Source organism: Nerophis lumbriciformis, linkage group LG18, assembly GCF_033978685.3.
Source record: "Nerophis lumbriciformis linkage group LG18, RoL_Nlum_v2.1, whole genome shotgun sequence".
NCBI classification, from domain to species: domain Eukaryota; kingdom Metazoa; phylum Chordata; class Actinopteri; order Syngnathiformes; family Syngnathidae; genus Nerophis; species Nerophis lumbriciformis.
The window spans coordinates 19,067,501-19,087,886 of NC_084565.2; the positions used below are offsets into that span (position 1 = coordinate 19,067,501).

Genomic DNA, 20,386 nt, shown 5'->3' on the forward strand with positions numbered 1-20,386 from the left:
CGGGCCATTCTGTTGATGCAAAAAAATCAACAAAGGAGAGAAGAGGGAGTGAGAAAAATGAAGGTGTATTCTTCCCAAAAAAAAAGGGCGCGGTGCTGCGCTCCGGGGTTCAGTCCATCATTAGTTTCACTTATTCAGAAACATGCTTCAAAACGTCTTCTTTTTTTTAGTGTTAGGTCCGCAAACGCAACAGGCTTCTCGCCCCTGTTGCGCCCGCTGCTTAATCAAAACAAACTCCTCCTATAAAAAGATGCGTTCAAAGACCAGGCGCAAATATCAAGCTGCAACAAGTTGACATGAAGCCCATCATCTTGCGCAAATGGAAGAGGAATGAACTTCCCCCCACCCCAAACAAGAGACCCCTAAACGCAGCGTGTCATGGTGGGAGGGAAGAAAGGAAGCCACGCTCCCTTTTTTTTCCACGCACAAAAATCATTGCAGTGTCTTCATGCGAACTGGACACCGCCTGCCCGCACTGCATGAAAAATACTGTCAAATAAGATATGGATTTGAATAATAACGTCTAAAAACGTGAGGAGGACTACATAAACCCTACAAACGTGTATTTAAGTTAATTATTTGTTAAAATGTGCTACATTGAACGCATCAGAAAAAAGATAATACTGTTATTTACACAAATATATGCGTTCAATTATAAGATGCATGAGGTGTCAAACTCAAGGCCCTGGGGCCATATCGAGCCCACGACATCATTTTATCCGGCCCGCTAACACCTAGAAATATCTGTCATTAAAATACTTAATTTTTTTTTTTTTTTACTATATTTTATATATGTATTTTATTTATATATATATTATATATATATATATATGTATATATATATATATCCATATATAAAATATATATATAAATAAAATATTTATATATAATATTTTGTATACTATTATGTACTATTATTTCGCCAACTGTAAAATATATATATATATATTTATTTATTTATTTATTTATATATATATATATATATATATATATATATATATATATATATATATATATATATATATATATATATATATATTAGAGATGTCCGATAATATCGGCCGGCCGATATCATCGGCCGATAAATGCGTTAAAATGTAATTATTGGTATCGTTTTGTTTTTTTATCGGTATCGTTTTTTTTTTTTTTTTTTTTTATATTAAATCAACATAAAAAACACAAGATACACTTACAATTAGTGGACCAACCCAAAAAACCTCCCTCCCCCATTTACACTCATTCACACAAAAGGGTTGTTTCTTTCTGTTATTAATATTCTGGTTCCTACATTATATATCAATTTATATCAATACAGTCTGCAAGGGATACAGTCCGTAAGCACACATGATTGTGCGTGCTGCTGGTCCACTAATAGTACTAACCTTTAACAGTTAATTTTACTAATTTTCATTAATTACTAGTTTCTATGTACTGTTTTTATATTGTTTTACTTTCTTTTTTATTCAAGAAAATGTTTTTCATTTATTTATCTTATTTTATTGTATTAATTTTTTTAAAAGTACCTTATCTTCACCATACCTGGTTGTCCAAATTAGCCATAATAATGTGTTAATTCCACGACTGTATATATCGGTTGATATCGGTATCGGTTGATATCGGTATCAGTAATTAAAGAGTTGGACAATATCAGATATCGGCAAAAAGCCATTATCGGACATCCCTAATATATATATATATATATATATATATATATATATATATATATATATATATATATATATATATATATATATATATAAAATAAATAAATATATATATATATATCCATATGTAAAATATATATATATATATAAATAAAATAGTAAATAGTGAGTAACGACTTGTTGCAGTGCATGTTAGTGCGTGTGCCTCACAATACGAAAGTCCTGAGTTCAATCCCGGGGTTGGGATATTTCTGTGTGGAGTTTGCATGTTCCCCCCGTGACTGCGTGGGTTCCCTCCGGGTACTCCGGCTTCCTCCCACCTCCAAAGACATGCACCTGGGGATAGGTTGATTGGCAACACTAAATTGACCCGAGTGTGTGAATGTGAGTGTGAATGTTTTCTGTCTATCTGTGTTGGCCCTGCAATGAGGTGGCGACTTGTCCAGGGTGTACCCCGCCTTCCGCCCGATTGTAGCTGAGATAGGCTTCAGCACCCCCCGCGACCCCGAAGGGAAATAAGCGGTAGAAAAAATGGATGGATATATATATATATATATATATATATCCTTGAAATTGCATGTATTTTAAACTTTAATAGTATCCATTATTGCAACAAATATTACAGTATATTATCATGAATTTTTTGTCTAAATAAAAGTAAATACTTTAATATCTGCTTGACTTATGACTTTACAGCAAACTACCCAACAAATTAATAAAAATGGTATGGTGTTCTTTACAGCATATTACTGTAAATTGAAAAACACTACCGTTTTTTTGCGTTAAAATTATTTTACTGTAAAATCTTTTTAATTTTTAACGACGTATTACTGTAAATGGAAAAACGAGACATTTGTTTTTACGGTAGGAAAAACTGGCAGCTAAGTTTAAAAAAAAGATCTGATAGCTCAGTTACAGCTCATTTTATTACCTATTCTGTGTTATATGTGTTTTATGTTGCACGATTGCACCAAGAAAAATTCCTAGTTTGTTCTCAAACAATGGCACTAATATCTATTCTGATTCTGATTCTGATTCTGATGACCATAGTAACTAGTATATCATGCAAAAGCGCATATTCCAACCATTAAAATACTTTGTATAGTTCAAGACTTTACGGTAAATTGAAAACATCACTGCATATCATAATGGCAGCTACAGTTTCCATCTCAAAGATCTAAAAAAATTATTAGGGAATGTCGGGCAGGCCAGATTGAAAAGCTTAACAGGCCTTAATTTGCCCAGGTCTGCTTTAACACAAACCCCCTAAAACAATTAAGGTATGCTGTAAATTTAAATATACCTGCAAAATCTTTCATTTATACAGAATAATACTGTAAATTGTACAGTATTTGCATGCTTGTGACATTACAGTATTTGCAAATGCATTGTCCATCCATCCAGCCATCCATCTTCTTCCGCTTATCCGAGGTCGGGTCGCGGGGGCAGCAGCTTAAGCAGGGAAGCCCAGACTTTCCTCTCCCCAGCCACTTCATCCAGCTCTTCCCGGGGGATCCCGAGGCGTTCCCAGGCCAGCCGGGAGACATAGTCTTCCCAACGTGTCCTGGGTCTTTCCCGTGGCCTCCTACCGGTTGGACGTGCCCTAATCACCTCCCGAGGGAGGCGTTCGGGTGGCATCCTGACCAGATGCCCGAACCACCTCATCTGGCTCCTCTCGATGTGGAGGAGCAGCGGCTTTACTTTGAGCTCCCCCCGGATGGCAGAGCTTCTCACCCTATCTCTAAGGGAGAGCCCCGCCACCCGGCGGAGGAAACTCATTTTGGCCGCCTGTACCCATGATTTTGTCTTTTCGGTCATAACCCAAAGCTCATGACCATAGGTGAGGATGGGAAAGTAGAACGACCGGTAAATTGAGAGCTTTGCCTTCCGGCTCAGCTCCGTCTTTACCACAACGGATCGATACAGCGTCCGCATTACTGAAGATGCCGCACCGATCCGCCTGTCGATCTCACGATCCACTCTTCCCTCACTCGTGAACAAGACTCCTAGGTACTTGAACTCCTACACTTGGGGCAGGGTCTCCTCCCCAACCCGGAGATGGCACTCCACCCTTTTCCGGGCGAGAACCATGGACTCGGACTTGAATTTGCTGATTTTCATCCCAGTTGCTTCACACTCGCCTGCGAACTGATCCAGTGAGAGCTGAAGATCCTGGCCAGATGAAGCCATCAGGACCACATCATCTGCAAAAAGGAGAGACCTAATCCTGCAGCCACTAAACCGGATCCCCTCAACGCCTTGACTGCGCCTAGAAATTCTGTGCATAAAAGTTATGAACAGAATCGGTGACAAAGGGCAGCCTTGGCGGAGTCCAACCCTCACTGGAAACGTGTCCGACTTACTGCCGGCAATGCGGACCAAGCTCTGACACTGATCGTACAGGGAGCGGACCGCCACAATCAGACAGTCCGATACCCCATACTCTCTGAGCACTCCCCACAGGACCTCCCGAGGGACACGGTCAAATGCCTTCTCCAAGTCCACAAAGCACATGTAGACTGGTTGGGCAAACTCCCATGCACCCTCAAGGACCCTGCCGAGAGTATAGAGCTGGTCCACAGTTCCACGACCAGGACAAAAACCACACTGTTCCTCCTGAATCTGAGGTTCGACTATCCGGCGTAGTCTCCTCTCCAGTACACCTGAACAGACCTTACCGGGAAGGCTGAGGATGCATTGTCCAATTTTTCATTATTTTCACAGTAAAGTCATGTGTTTTCTAAGTATTACAACCATAATAATTTAGGTTTTCAAAAGTTTCTTGGTTTTCATGAATCTACTGCATTTACTACTGTGATAAACTATTTTTGAATTTACGGTATTTTACTGTTGCTATTCAACAATTGCTTGTCGTAGTTTTACGATTGTTTTTTACAGTGTGGTACTTGGTGAATGAAGTTTGAGAAACAACGGCCCTATAGTACTATTTTATAGGAGGAAGGATATGATGGAAAATGTGGGTTGATGTTTGTGAAGCCCTTTGGAGCACTTGTGATTAAGGGCTATATGAATATATTGTGACTAATAAATTGTTGTATACAAATTTAAGGAAACTTAAAAACACACTAATACATTATAGGCACACTCTTATAAGTTAACAAACACATTATGCTGAGAAGTGTTTCATATTTCGGCAACATGTAGCTAACTACTTCGAGCACGAAGCAAAAACAAAAATAAACCCGTCGATCTGGCCAATCTAAGTCTATGAGCATGAACTGATGAAGCCTACTCGGATGAGAGGCGAAACGTCTTCCAAAACAAACCCAACAGTCCAGTTGCGATCGATTGAATGCCCTGAAATGATAATGACCTGGATGAATGAGAACATTCATAGACAAAAATAAACTTAATTTGCATAACCAGAACTAAACACTACTATCTTTGTAATAGCAGATATTACGTGCATTTAAATATAATTTTTTCACACAATGTGATGCTACGTCCTTCCTTCCACACAATTTTACACTCAATGAGAAGTGCCACAAAATGTGTTTCTTATTAAGCACGATGAGGGATAAAGTTTTCAATTACCGTATTTTCTGTACCATAGGGCGCACCGGATTATAGCAAGATAAAAGTTAGAACTTTACACTACTTTGTATTAGAAATGGCAACAGCGGAGGGTGAATGTCTCATAACAAGAAGATAGGGAAACTATTGCATGGCGGACGTGCGCACATTTTCAGGACTTAAGCAGATCTCAAATACACATCAGCAGGTAGCAGAAGGTAAGAAAAGTTGGTTTTGCATATATATTATGAAACAAAACGCCAGATAATATGTCTGATAATGGGTGCCATTTAGCAGTCCTTATACACACACCATAGTAATACTTGCATCTCTGACTACGGTAGCCGTAATAATAATAATAGTAATACATTTTATTTATAAGGCGCCTTTCTTGGCACTCAAGGACACCGTACAAAATCAAAACAATAAAATCAAATTGGATAAAAAACAACAACAACAACAAAGATAGAGAAGAAAAGATGATTACAATGAATAAGCAGTCAGGAATAGGTGTGTTTTGAGTCTTGATTTGAAGAGGGATATTGAATCTAAGTTACGAAGGTCTGGTGGTAAAGAGTTCCAAAGATGTGGGGCAGAGCGGCTGAAAGCTCGGGCACCCATGGTGGACAGTTTAAATAAAGGGACAGTGAGATGGATGGATGAAGAGGATCTTGGGGAACGTGAGGGCGTGGGGACATGGATCAGGTCAGAGAGATATGACGGAGTGAGGTTATGGATGGCTTTGAAATTGAGGACGATTATTTTAAAGTGGATACGATGTTTGATGGGTAGCCAGTGGAGTTGCTGCAGAACAGGGGTGATGTGCTGGATTGAAGGGGTTCTGGTGATTATCCGGGCTGCCGTAATGGGCCGTCAATCCATCAAGCGATGCGGCTTCAAAGTCATACTAAAACATTTTGACATATTTTTGAGTGCTGTGTGTAATGTTCTTTATTTTCAATGGAACATTTAAAGTTTTGGTGATGTTTACTTGCGTCATATTGCATATTGCATATTGCATCTCTTATGTGTGACTACCATCTACTGGTCACACGTAGCATTACACCATGTACCAAATAAAATTGCTTCGAGGTCGGTAAGCACAACCAGAATTATTCCGTACATTAGGCGCACCGGGTTATAAGGCGCACTGCGGATTTTTGAGAACATTTAAGGATTTTAAGTGTGCCTTCTCGTCCGAAAAAAACGGTACAACTTTCGGGAAAACAATATTTCGATTTTTGCAGAGGTGTCTTATAGTGATGTGTAATACCAATGATTTTATTTCCGATCCAATACCGAGTAAAATTTAGGACGATACCGATGCTTTGTGCATACTAGCTATTGTGTCTGGTAAAATTCAAAACGTTGTGTATTTCAAGTGTGGCTGCTTTTGGATTTTAAAAAACAATATAAAATTACAGGGAGAAACGAATAATGTTGTTATTCTGAATGTGTTATCTTATTTATACTCAAATCAGTATGTAGTGTCTCCAAATAGCCTACAAAGGACACATACATCTGCTGTTCTATAATACTAAGCGACTGTTTTTAATTGCCGCTTTATTTTCTTAAATAAACAAATGAGACTAAATGACTAAACACAGCACAGTGGGCCTCTATGCACATTACAAAACCCAAAACCAGTGAAGTTGGCACGTTGTGTAATTCGTAAATAAAAACAGAATACATCCATCCATCCATCCATTTTCTACAATGATTAGCAAATCTTTTTCAACCTATATTCAATTGAATACACTGCCAAGACAAGATATTTAATGTTTTTTGCAAATAATCATTAAAAAAGGGGAAAAAATGGGTTCAAGATGTTCATCATAATTCTTGTTCTGTGTACTTTGTGAACACTTGTAGTTTGAGCAGTCTCTTATTCTTGGGTAGCAGGTTATAGTTTGCTTTGTACATCATTTTAGCTGTTTGCAAATGCACCAAATCGTTGAATTTCAATAATTGTGATTGAATAAATAAATGACTTTGACTTTGAATTTAATGGCTGCAACACCTTGCAAACAAGTTGGCACAGGGGCATTTTTACCACTGTGTTACATGGCCTTTCCTTTTAACAAAACTCAGTAAACGTTTGGGAACTGAAGAGACACATTTTTGAAGCTTTTCAGTATCACCTGAGGGATCGAAGGTCCGTAATATCATCGCTGACGTGCAGTGATTTCTCCAGATTCGCTGAAACTTTTGATGATATTACGGACCGTAGATGGTGAAATCCCTAAATTCCTTGCAATAGCTGGTTGAGAAAGGTTTTTCTTAAACTGTTCAACAATTTGCTCACGCATTTGTTCACAAAGTGGTCACCCCGCCCCGTCCTTGTTTGTGAATGACTGAGCATTTCATGGAAGCTGCTTTTATACCCAATCATGGCACCCACCTGTTCCCAATTAGCCTGTTCACCTGTGGGATGTTCCAAATAAGTGTTTGATGAGCATGCTTCAGCTTTCTCAGTCCTTTTTGCCACTTGTGCCAGCTTTTTGAAACATGTTGCAGGCATCAAAATTCAAATGAGCGAATATCCATCCATCCATTTTCTACCGCTTGTCCCTTTCGGGGTCGCGGGGGGTGCTGGAGCCTATCTAAGCTGCATTCGGGCACAAGGCGGGGTACACCATAGACAAGTTTTGCAAAAAATAACAACATTTTCCAGGTCGAACATTAAATATCTTTTCTTTACAGTCTATTCAATTGAATATAAGTTGAAAATAATTTGCAAATCATTGTATTCTGTTTTTATTTACGAATTACACAACATGCCAACTTCACTGGTTTTGGGGTTTGTAGATTACAGTACAGTTCAGTTCAGTTCAGTTTCAGTTTATTTGGAACATGCATACGATACAATGTAATGCATCACATATTTCCAGTTGTTTCATTACAGCAGGTCAGAAAAAGAGTAGGAAGAAGCTGAGCTTATTTAATCCTATCCCTTTTCATGCCATAGCAATTTTATCCAATGTCATTGTTCTCTGTAACAGAACAGTGAACAAGTAAATAATATACCATAGTAAACATACAAATACTAAATACATAAATAATCGTTGTCTCAATTAAAAAAAAAGGGGGGGGGAAAGGGTTCAAGATGTTCATCATAATTCTTGTTCTGTGTACTTTGTGAACACTTGTAGTTTGAGCAGTCTCTTATTCTTGGGTAGCAGGTTATAGTTTGCTTTGTACATCATTTTAGCTGTTTGCAAATGCACCAAATCGTTGAATTTCAATAATTGTGATTTAATAAATAAAGGGTTTGTATGTTCTTTATATCCAACATTATGTATTACTCTAATTGATCTTTTTTTGTAACACAGTTAGTGAAAGAAGCGCACATTTGTAGTCGTTTCCCCATATTTCTACACAATAACTCAGATATGGTAACACTAGTGAGCAGTAGAGAATATGAATATGAAGCACACATAATTGTATGTGTTGCTGGTCCACTAACATTTTCATTAATTACTATTTTTTATGTAATTATTTTTATATTATTTTACTTTCTTTTTTATCCAAGAAAATGTTTGTTTATTTATCTTATTTCATTTTATTGAAAAAAAAAAAAAGGACCCCATCTTCACCAGACCAGGTTGTAAATTAAATTAGATTTGTTTAAAGGGTTTTTAAAACCAGATCCAGTCCATATAATGTCCAAGTCGGGCTCAGCAACACACACCTTCATTCATGTACAATGAAAAATAAAAAATTAGGGAACACAACAAATTGCATATAATGTATAAACTAATTTGCATTTTCAGAAAAAGCATTTATGTACAGTCCAGATTATGTCCAGGTCACTCAAATTAGGGAACACACAACAGATAGCATATCATCTATAAACATAATTACACTTTCAAAATAAGCCTTTGAGGACTTCCCATCTTTTTTTATGTTTTTTGGCATCATTATCGTTTTCAACCATGTAACTTTCTAAAGTAAAAAAAATACTGAATAAATGTTTTAAAGAAAGTAATACTAAGTGAATATCTGTTTTTAGCCTTAAAAATAAACCTTTTACCGAGTACTATAATTACATTGATTAAATCATGATTGTCAATGAACTCTCCTAAAATAACAGAAACCACATCAAGCTTCATAAACAAATCAATCCTTAAACACATTTTTTCAACTTCCACCCAAAACGGAGACACAATATGACAACAACATCGGCAGTCATCTGATTCTGTCATATTCCATCATTTTAACATTTTCCCCGTGGGTAAGAAGTTATAAATCATTTTAATTTGAAAATAACGATTTTGCACATGGATGGTAGTTTCATAGATTAGTCTGAATATGGCATCACACGGCAACGGGCAGTCAAAAAAGTCCTCCCATTTTCCATATGTGTTGTATGGGGCAGCCTTCAAAGATTTCTTTATTTTAAAAAAATTATATATTTTTCTATTTATTTTAGTTCCTTTTTGCCAACTAGAATTTCTTATTAGAGGTTTACAAACTAATAATTTAGTAGTTCCATAATTTATTATTTGTTTCTATCTTTTCCCAATTACTCCAGTTAGTTGATTAAATGAAAAGCTTGAACAAGCATTCATTTAATAGTTAAAACAAATTTAAATAATGGATCCCATATTCCAATATATGACTCAATAATATCTCAACTAAATGCAGTTTTTGCTACTGATATCATCTCCATAGCTTGTGTATATCAGTCAGTATGAGTTGGACTATCAACATCATCAAGTTTTTATCAGTATTTTTTGCTTTTTTCATATTAATAATGAACAGTAATATTCAACATCTATTATCACTATTACTATTATTCAAAATGTGATAATCATCAAACAAGCGTCTGCCTTTTGTTAATCTGACGGACCCATTGCTCAGATGCAGTCGCGCTTCTTGTCTCCAGCATTGTCCCGCCCACGGTGCCATCTGATTGGTTGCGAAAACTTTGAACGAGTAAGAGTCCGAGTCAATCAGAACTTGAGGTATTTTGCGTTGGTTATGCAAACAACGCTCCGGTAAGCGGCAGAGCCAAGTAGAGAGCCCAAGAGCCACGGTGGAGAAAGTGTGCAGATGTGTCGGAGCTACATAACCGTATTTTCCGGACCATAGTGCGCACCGGATTATAAGGCGCACTGCTGATGAGCGGGTCTAGTCAGGTTTTTTTTTCATACAAAAGGCGCACCAGATTATAAGGCACAATAAAGGGGTCATATTATGATTTTTTTCTAAATGTAAAACATTTCTTAACATGTGAGGACACCGATCAATGTTTTCTGTGTGTGTGTACGTGCGTGTGTGTGTATGTGTGTGTGTGGCCTCTTCCTCATTTGTGCGCCAACACTAAAAACACATGACACATACAAGAAGACTTGTTTTCCATCACCGGTTCCCCAGCTTACAGCTGTTGAAATGACATTAAACGATAGCACTACGCGGTCCTCTTGTCCAGCAGAAAATGTGTGAAGCACTCACAGCATTTTTGGTCGAAAGGTGAAGTGGGAATTATGGTAATTAGGCAAACATGATTAGGCTGTAAGGATAATGGATACTTTCTGGGGGAAAAAAGAAGCTCTGAGCCAAGACTTGCAGCCTCTTAGCTGCATATTGTGGCTTGAACCAGGAATGAACCAGACCTCAATCGCTCGATTGCAGCTGGTCCAAAATGCTGCTGCTCGCATTTGAACTGGCACACAAAAATCAAGCACATTGCCCTCATATTAGCATCCTTTCACTGGCTCCCAGTTCATTTTAGAATTATTTTAGAATTGTATTGTTTGTTTCAAATCTCTTATCGGATTAGTGCCACAACATACAGTATAGGCCAAAAGTTTGGACACACCTTTTCATTCACAACTCAACTGATGGTCCCAACCCCATTGATAAAGCAAGAAATTCCACTAATCAACCCTGATAAGGCACACCTGCCAAGTGAAAACCATTTCTGGTGACTACCTCCTGAAGCTCATGGAGAGAATGCCAAGAGCGTGCAAAGCAGCAATCAGAGCAAAGGGTGGCTATTTTGAAGGAACTGGAATACAAAACATGTTTTCAGTTATTTCACCTTTTTTTGTTAAGTACATAACTCCACATGTGTTCATTCGTAGTTTTGATGCCTTCAGTGACAATCTACAATGTAAAAACCGTATATTACCAAATACAAACGTAGTAGCCCGGGCGTTTATTTCACAAAATTGATTTTGGAGACAGGCGTTTAAAAGAAGCAGGCGGTTATTTGCACAAGGCTTTTATTTATTTTTGCACCAGCCTGCACCAGGCCATTATTTGGTTACAATGGTTACTGTCCAGTATTTTTTTTTCGTACAAAAAACTTTAAATGTAAAAGCTATGTAAACATACATCAAGCTCGTGGCTCACTTTCTTCCTACCTCCACCAGATAAGCGAGCCCGTTTTCTATCGATTGCCGACTGAGATAGTAGTTCTCCCTTTTTTAGTTTCCATTCTCGTACACGTTTTGGGTCAACGTTAAACTGCCTGGCCGATGCCAAACCAGAATTCTGCTCCGCATACTTCACAACCGTTAGCTTGAACTTTAAGTCAAACTTTCTGTTCTCCTTCCCCCTTAAAGTAGACTTAGACTTAGACTTAGACAAACTTTAATGATCCACAAGGGAAATTGTTCAACACAGTAGCTCAGTTACAATGATGGAAAGTGTAAGGATTAAAGTATTCCCGTCCATCAGTTGTGGTGTACCGGTATCCTGTTCATTCAACTCACTGCTACTGTTCCTTGCCATGTTGAAACTTTTCCTCGTGGGTTTGTTGTTGTCGTTGAGTGTGTGTTACGCTATATGCGGTGACCCATTGCAATATGTTGATTACCCAGAATCCCCACGTAACGTAAGCCATCACGGCACAGATTTTGTTAAGCCTTTGATTGTCATGTAACTCTCTGGACTCCACGCGTCTGCTGTTACCGTAATTACCAGAATTACTGCACCTTTGCTTTTCCTTTTAGCTTATAAATTGGGCTTAATGAAATCAATATGATTTTAATTTAAATTATGCAAATAACAGCCCATGGGCGGCTATTTGGACATAGGCGGTTATTAGGAAGAGGCGGTTAATTCACAAAATGGGGTCAGACCCCGGGCGGCTATTAGGACATGGGTTGTTACTTGCCCAAGGGCGTTTATTTGGTAATATACGGTAGTCATGAAAATAAAGAAAACGCATTGAATGAGAAGGTGTGTCCAAACGTGGCCTGTACTGTATGTCAGACCTTTTAAAAATGTACACCCCGACAAAGTCTCTGAAGTCAGCTGATCAGTTTCTTCTTGTCGTCCCAAAAACCCGTTTAAAATCCAGAGGGGATCGTGCATTTTCTGCCGTGGCTCCAAAACTTTGGAACGATATCCCTCTTGCTATTCGGACAGCTCCCTCTTTAATGAGTTTTAAATTACGTCTTAAAGCAGATCGGGGAAAATTAAAGCCCGGAGCCGTTAAGCTTTTCAATCTGGCTCGCCGGACATTCCCAAATATTTTTTGGGGATCTTTAAGATGGAAACTGTAGCTGCCATTATGATGTGCAGTGATGTTTCATATGACCGTAAGTCTTGAACTATGCAAAGTATTTCAATGGTTAAAATCTGCACTTTTGCATGATATACTAGTTACTATGGTAATCTAATTAGTTACTATGGTAATCTAATTAGTTACTATGGTCATCTAAGGCACAGCAGTTCAGACGAGGCACCAAGCAGTGTGGGTGGGGAGCGTTTCCACAGAGTGTTTCCAGAGTGGCCATCCTGAAATGCGAGTGTCAGGGACAGAGGTGGGTGGAGTAGCCAGAAATTGTACTCAAGTAAGAGTACTGTTACTTTAGAGATGCATTACTCAAGTAAAAGTAAGGAGTAGTCACCCAAATATTTACTTGAGTAAAAGTAAAAAGTATGTTGTGAAAAAACTACTCAAGTACTTAGTAACTGATGACTAACCTGTTTGTTTAATGATGGCGGCAACAAATAATGCACAAAAACATAAGAATAGCAATGAGCAAATTCAGAGCCAGGAATATCTCCTAAGCAACTAAAACAATAATATATATTAAATAATAATACATTAACATGAAAAAAATAAGGCAAATTGAGCCACAATAACTTAAAGGCCTACTGAAATGTGATTTTCTTATTTAAACGGGGATAGCAGGTCCATTCTATGTGTCATACTTGATCATTTCGCGATATTGCCATATTTTTGCTGAAAGGATTTAGTAGAGAACATCGACGATAAAGTTCGCAACTTTTGGTCGCTGATAAAAAAGCCTTGCCTGTACCGGAAGTAGCAGACGAGTAGCGTGACGTCACAGGTTGTGGAGCTCCTCACATCTGCACATCGTTTACAATCATGGCCACCAGCAGCGAGAGCGATTCGGACCGAGAAAGCGACGATTTCCCCATTAATTTGAGCGAGGATGAAAGATTCGTGGATGAGGAAAGTGAGAGTGAAGGACTAGAGGGCAGTGGGAGCGATTCAGATAGGGAAGATGCTGTGAGAGGCGGGTGGGACCTGATATTCAGCTGGGAATGACTAAAACAGTAAATAAACACAAGACATGTATATATACTCTATTAGCCACAACACAACCAGACTTATATTTAATATGCCACAAATTAATCCTGCATAACAAACACCTCCCCCCTCCCGTCTATATAACCCGCCAATACAACTCAAACACCTGCACAACACACTCAATCCCACAGCCCAAAGTACCGTTCACCTCCCCAAAGTTCATACAGCACATATATTTCCCCAAAGTTACGTACGTGACATCCACATAGCGGCACGCACTTATGGGCAAGCGATCAAATGTTTGGAAGCGTACTCACGGTACCGTGTCTGCGTATCCAACTCAAAGTCCTCCTGGTAAGAGTCTCTGTTGTCCCAGTTCTCCACAGGCTAATGGTAAAGATTGACTGTCATCTTTCGGGAATGTAAACAATGAAACACCGGCCGTGTTTGTGTTGCTGAAGTCGGCCGCAATCCACCGCTTCCCTCTTACAGCTTTCTTCTTTGCTGTCTCCATTGTTCATTGAACAAATTGCAAAAGATTCACCAACACAGATGTCCAGAATACTGTGGAATTTTGCGATGAAACAGACGACTTAATAGCTGGCCACCATACTGTCTCAAAATGTCGTCTACAATCCGCGACGTCACGCGCTGACGTCATCATACCGAGACGTTTTCAGCAGGATATGTCGCGCGAAATTTAAAATTGCACTTTAGTAAACTAACCCGGCCGTATTGGCATGTGTTGCAATGTTAAGATTTCATCATTGATATATAAACTATCAGACTGCGTGGTCGGTAGTAGTGGGTTTCAGTAGGCCTTTAACAGCACCATAGGCTCAGAAAGCAGAGATTACAAAGGAAAATAACAAGTTAGCCTTTACGCAAACCATAAACTGATAGGTGTGGGCTGCACCTGGGAACACACTGTGCACTTCTGATTGGTGTTTGTATGTATGTGCGTGTGTGTGTGTGTGTGTGTGTGTGTGTGTGTGTGTGTGTGTGTGTGTGTGTGTGTGTGTGTGTCTTTGTTTGTCTGTCTATGAGGCTGCAGTTAATAAATGTCCCCACACGATGTACATTTGACAGTGATTCATAGCAGGGAAGCTAGCATCAGCCTACGGTCACAGCCAAAATATCTACTAACGCTACTTACCGCCATGTGCTTCCTCAAATTTGACGTTGAGTTCATGTAAGCTTAAGCTTGTTGTTGTTTTGCCACTGAAAGGCGGTCACATGACCGCCTGGCTCTGTTTGATTGGTGGAACGGAGTCAAACGTCACCAGTGACTGCATCTGATTGGTGAAACGGAGTCAAACGTCACCAGTGACTGCATGTGATTGGTGAAACGCAGGCATGCGATGGATCCTACTTTGAAGGTCTGTCTGACAAACCAAAACAAGCAAAGCGTGCATTAACAGATCGATAAAAATCAGTAGCGAGTAGCGAGCTGAATGTAGATAAATGGAGCGGAGTAAAAGTAGCGTTTCTTCTCTATAAATATACTCAAGTAAAAGCAAAAGTATGTTGCATTAAAACTACTCTTTGAAGTACAATTTATCCCAAAAGTTACTCAAGTAGATGTAACGGAGTAAATGTAGCGCGTTACTACCCACCTCTGGTCAGGGACAGACGTGGAAGGAGATTTTTACAACAAAGTTCTAAAGCTTAGTGATATATCAGATGTATCAGATTGGAGGTGGGGGGTTTTTACCCTTCGCGTTCATATTCCGCTGTGTTTGATGCATTTTTGTTGCGTTTCGCTAGATTGTAAAATATGTCTAACGAGAAGGGGTGAGATGTTCATATGTTGTCAATATTCAGTGTTTTATCGTTCATAGTTAATATTGTAAATCGTTTTTTAAGGTGGTCTGTCATAACATTTTTAGCATTCAGACATTATTGTGAGGTTTTGTATTAGTGTTCCTAAAAATAGATATACCGGCCCCCAGACACATTTTTTTCTCAAAATTTGGCCCCCCTGAGGCAAAATAATCGCCCATGCCTGTCTTAAAGCAAATTTTTACTCTTCAGCTTTTAAACCAGCACGAGAGTTGTGTGATTTTAGTCTATTTTCTTTTCTTTTATGTATTAATTCTCTTTATAGTTAAATGTTTTATACAAATGATTGTCCTTGGTTTTATCCTGCTTTTAAATTAATATGTTAACTCCTGTATAGCACTTTATGAAACTTGTATTTTATATAAATAAAGTGGATTGGATAAAGTGGGTTCAGTCTCCAAAAAACACTACTTTTTGCTCACCAGTGACAAGCATATGTCATCTTTCTGACACCAGTGTAGTGTTTTTGAAACCAGATGGGACTCAAATGTACAGTAGCAGTCAGAGATAACTAAATCAAAGTCCTTTGTATACAAAAAGTTGAAATTCCAATTAAACTGTAGAAGCACACCAAACTAAAACCACTAACTCCCCTAGTGGACTAAACTACTTTTCCTAGTCCTGTTTTTATTTTAAGGCTGCATGGCATTATAAAGCCGGGTAAATATTAAACTTCCTCTCATGTTTTCCTCTCTGGTTAAAGATGTTTTGCTGAAAAAAAAAACAAAAAAACCTAAGAAAAGGCAAAACATGCACACATAATCCCTCCATGGTGGCAGATAATGGTAGTTTTCCCGATCATGTTTATTTATATCACTTGTTTCAATAGAATTATGATTTTGTAATTAGACATAACTTTCTCTAATGCATCTAAAAATGGAGAAATTCTGAAATATTTTTTTCTTATTTCAATGAATATGGTTTTTTTTTTAAATAAATTATTACTATATCATTACAGTATTTCCTTGTTTATCGGGGTCAGCTGATTCCGAAACACTGCGATGAACGGATTTCCGCGAAGTAGGAATAATTAATTATACAAAACCCAAAACCAATGAAGTTGGCATGTTGTGTAATTTGTAAATAAAAACAGAATACAATGATTTGCAAATCCTTTTCAACTTATATTCAATTGAATAGACTGCAAAGACAAGATATTTAATGTTCAAACTGAGAAACTTAATTTGTTTTTGCAAATAATCATTAACTTAGAATTTAATGGCAGCAGCACATTGCAAAAAAGTTGGCACGGGCATTTTTACCACTGTGTTACATGGCCTTTCCTTTTATTTTGTGTTTCATAATGCGCCACACATTTTAAATGGGAGACAGGTCTCTTTCACTATGAAGCCACGCTGTTGTAACACGTGATTTGGCATTGTCTTGCTCAAATAAGCAGGGGCGTCCATGATAACATTGCTTGGAACGTTATATATATAAAACCTGTATGTACCTTTCAGCATTAATGGTGCCTTCACAGATGTGTAATTTACCCATGCCTTGGGCACTAATACACCCCCATACCATCACAGATGCTGGCTTTTGAACTTTTGTGCCTATAACAATCCGGATGGTTCTTTTCTTCTTTGGTCCGGAGGACATGACGTCCACAGTTTCCAAAAACAATTCGATATGTGGACTTGTCAGACCACAGAACACTTTTCCACTTTGCATCAGTCCATCTTAGATGAGCTCGGGCCCAGCGAAGCCGGCGGCGTTTCTTTGCATAATAGAGTTTTAACTTGCACTTACAGATGTAGTGACCGACTGTAGTTACTGAAAGTGGTTTTCTGAAGAGTTCCTAAGCCCATGTGGTGATATCCTTTACACACTGATGTTGATTTTTGATGCAGTACCACCTGAGGGATCAAAGGTCTGTAATATCATTGCTTATGTGCAGTGATTTCTCTGAACCTTTTGATGATATTACGGACCATAGGTGGTGAAATCCCTCAATTCCTTGCAATAGCTCGTTGGGAAATGTTGCTCTTAAACTGTTCGACAATTTGCTCACGTATTTGTTCACAAAGTGGTGACCCTCGCCCCATCCTTGTTTGTGAATGACTGAGCATTTCATGGAAGCTGATTTTATACCCAATCATGGCACCCATCTGTTCCCAATTAGCCTGTTCACCTGTGGGATGTTCCAAATAAGTGTTTGATGAGCATTCCTCTGCTTTCTCAGTCTTTTTTGCCACTTGTGCCAGCTTTTTTTAAACATGTTGCAGATATCAATTTCCAGACGAGCTATTATTTGCAAAAAATAACAAAGTCTTGCAGTTCAAACATTAAATATCTTGTCTTTGAAGTCTATTCAATTGAATATAGGTTGAAAAGGATTTTTGAATCATTGTATTCTGTTTTTATTTACGATTTACACAACATGGCAACTTCACTGGTTTTGGGTTTTGTAAATTGAATATTTTCATAGCAAACACATAAATATCTATACAGCTATACAAGCTGTACCGACTACCAGTAAATCGAAGTTTTCTATCTATAGTATTGTCTCATATAGGAAGATACAATTAAAGTTAGTAATATTTGCCATACTTGCCAACCTTGAGACCTCCGATTTCGGGAGGTGGGGGGTGGGGGGGAGGGGCGGGGCGTGGTTGGGGGCGTGGCTAAGAGGGGAGGAGTATATTTACAGCTAGAATTCACCAAGTCAAGTATTTCATATATATATATATATATATATATATATATATATATATATATATATATATATATATATATATATATATATATATATATATATACATATACTGTGTGTATATATATATATATATATAAAATAAAATAAATAAATATATATATATATATATATATATATATATATATATATATATATATATATATATATATATATATATATATATATATATATATATATATATATCAAGAGGGACAGAGACAGAGCACAGTGCATGTGGATCACATGTTACCATGGCGAGAAAACATGGAGAGACTGCCAGTTATCTAGTCTCCACCAGTTGCAGAAAATGTGCCATCAGTACAACTGGACAGTGCTGTTTATGTTCCATCACCAGGACCATCAGTGAGTCAGACACAAACTAGTCTCATCATTGAACCAGATTCAAGGGCTGCTGAGTTGCCATCATCAGAACCCAGATCACCCACAACAAAAACCCCACCAGTGATCCGCAGTTACCCAGAAAGGTTTCGAGTACCACCAAAAGAACTGAATCTCTGAAGACAGTATAAAAATCTGTGTTAAAGATGTACAAATACTGTTTGTATAATAAGCATGTTATTGTTTACAAATGAGGGTTAAGAGTTCAGTACTAAAAAAAAAAGAATGTAGCTTAAGTACAGTTTTTTAATTGAGCTTCTGCATTTTTTGGTTGGGTTGTTTGGGTGATCTATGTTTGTCTGTTGCCATCTCCTGGTGAATATTGGCTATAGCGTACTGGGGTTACTTTTTGGTTGGCCAACGATTTACGTGGTGTTGCGTACCTGACGTCAAGTGTGTGAGTCTGTTCTGAAGTCTACAGTAAAGAGACGTACTTCATCACCTCGCCTGGTTATTGCCTCCAACTCAATATATTACAACAACATTGCTCCATGCAGACCCTCCAGGTCCGCATGGAGCTGGAGGTTGCGTGGCCTCCAGGTCCGCCTGAATTTCGGGAGATTTTCGGGAGAAAATTTGTCCCGGGAGGTTTTCGGGAGAGGCGCTGAATTTCGGGAGTCTCCCGGAAAATCCGGGAGGGTTGGCAAGTATGATATTTGCAGATGATACAACTGCGTTTTGTTGAGGAGAGAACCCACACAAGCCAATACAAATAGTAAGAGAAGAAATTAACAAATTAAAAATATGGTTTGACAAAAACAGACTATCTTTGAATTTCAGTAAAACTAAAATAATGCTATTAGGTAACAGTAAAAGATAAAGTCAAACACAAATACACAGACAGAGTAGACATTGAAAGGGTAAAAAACAACACATTTTTGGGTGCAATAATAGATGATAAAATTAACTGGAAATCTCATGTAAAAAATATACAACATAAAGTAGCAAAAAACACGTCAATAATGAACAAAGCAAAACAGGTTCTAGACCAAAAATCACTTCATATTCTCTACTGCTCACTAGTGTTACCATATCTGAGTTATTGTGCAGAAATATGGGGAAACAACTACAAATGTGCTCTTCATTCACTAACTGTGTTACAAAAGAGATCAATTAGAATAACACATAATGTTGGATGTAGAGAACATACAAACCCTTAATTTATTGAATCAAAAATATTTAAAATTCAACAATTTGGTGCATTTGCAAACAGCTAAAATGATGTACAAAGCAAACTATAACCTGCTACCCAAGAATGTACAGCAATTTTTCTCAACAAAAGAGGAGAAATATAACCTTAGAGGAAAATCTAATTTAAAACATTTGTATTAGGGATGTCCGATAATGGCCTTTTGCCGATATCCGATATTCCGATATTGTCCAACTCTTTAATTACCGATACGGATATCAACCGATACCGATATCAACCAATATATGCAGTCGTGGAATTAACACATTATTATGCCTAATTTGGACAACCAGGTATGGTGAAGATAAGGTACTTTTTTTTTAAATTAATAAAATAAGATAAATAAATTAAAAACATTTTCTTGAATAAAAAAGAAAGTAAAACAATATAAAAACAGTTACATTGAAACTGGTAATTAATGAAAATGAGTCAAATTAACTGTTAAAGGTTAGTACTATTAGTGGACCAGCAGCACGCACAATCATGTGTGCTTACGGACTGTATCCCTTGCAGACTGTATTGATATATATTGATATATAATGTAG

The 20,386-nt window shown here is 37.9% G+C and overlaps 1 protein-coding gene across 1 annotated transcript in view; it reads right to left on the reverse strand.

Moving 5' to 3' along the window:
• cacna1ea (calcium channel, voltage-dependent, R type, alpha 1E subunit a) overlaps nucleotides 1-300 on the reverse strand; it is a 239,795-nt gene extending 239,495 nt beyond the window's left edge. Inside the window, exon 1 of the mRNA XM_061977792.2 lies at nucleotides 1-300. This exon is cut by the window's left edge and continues 261 nt beyond it. Coding sequence (XP_061833776.2) covers nucleotides 1-8 — 8 coding nt within the window. The 5' untranslated portion in view covers nucleotides 9-300.
• Between the last annotated feature and the right edge of the window lie 20,086 nt (nucleotides 301-20,386).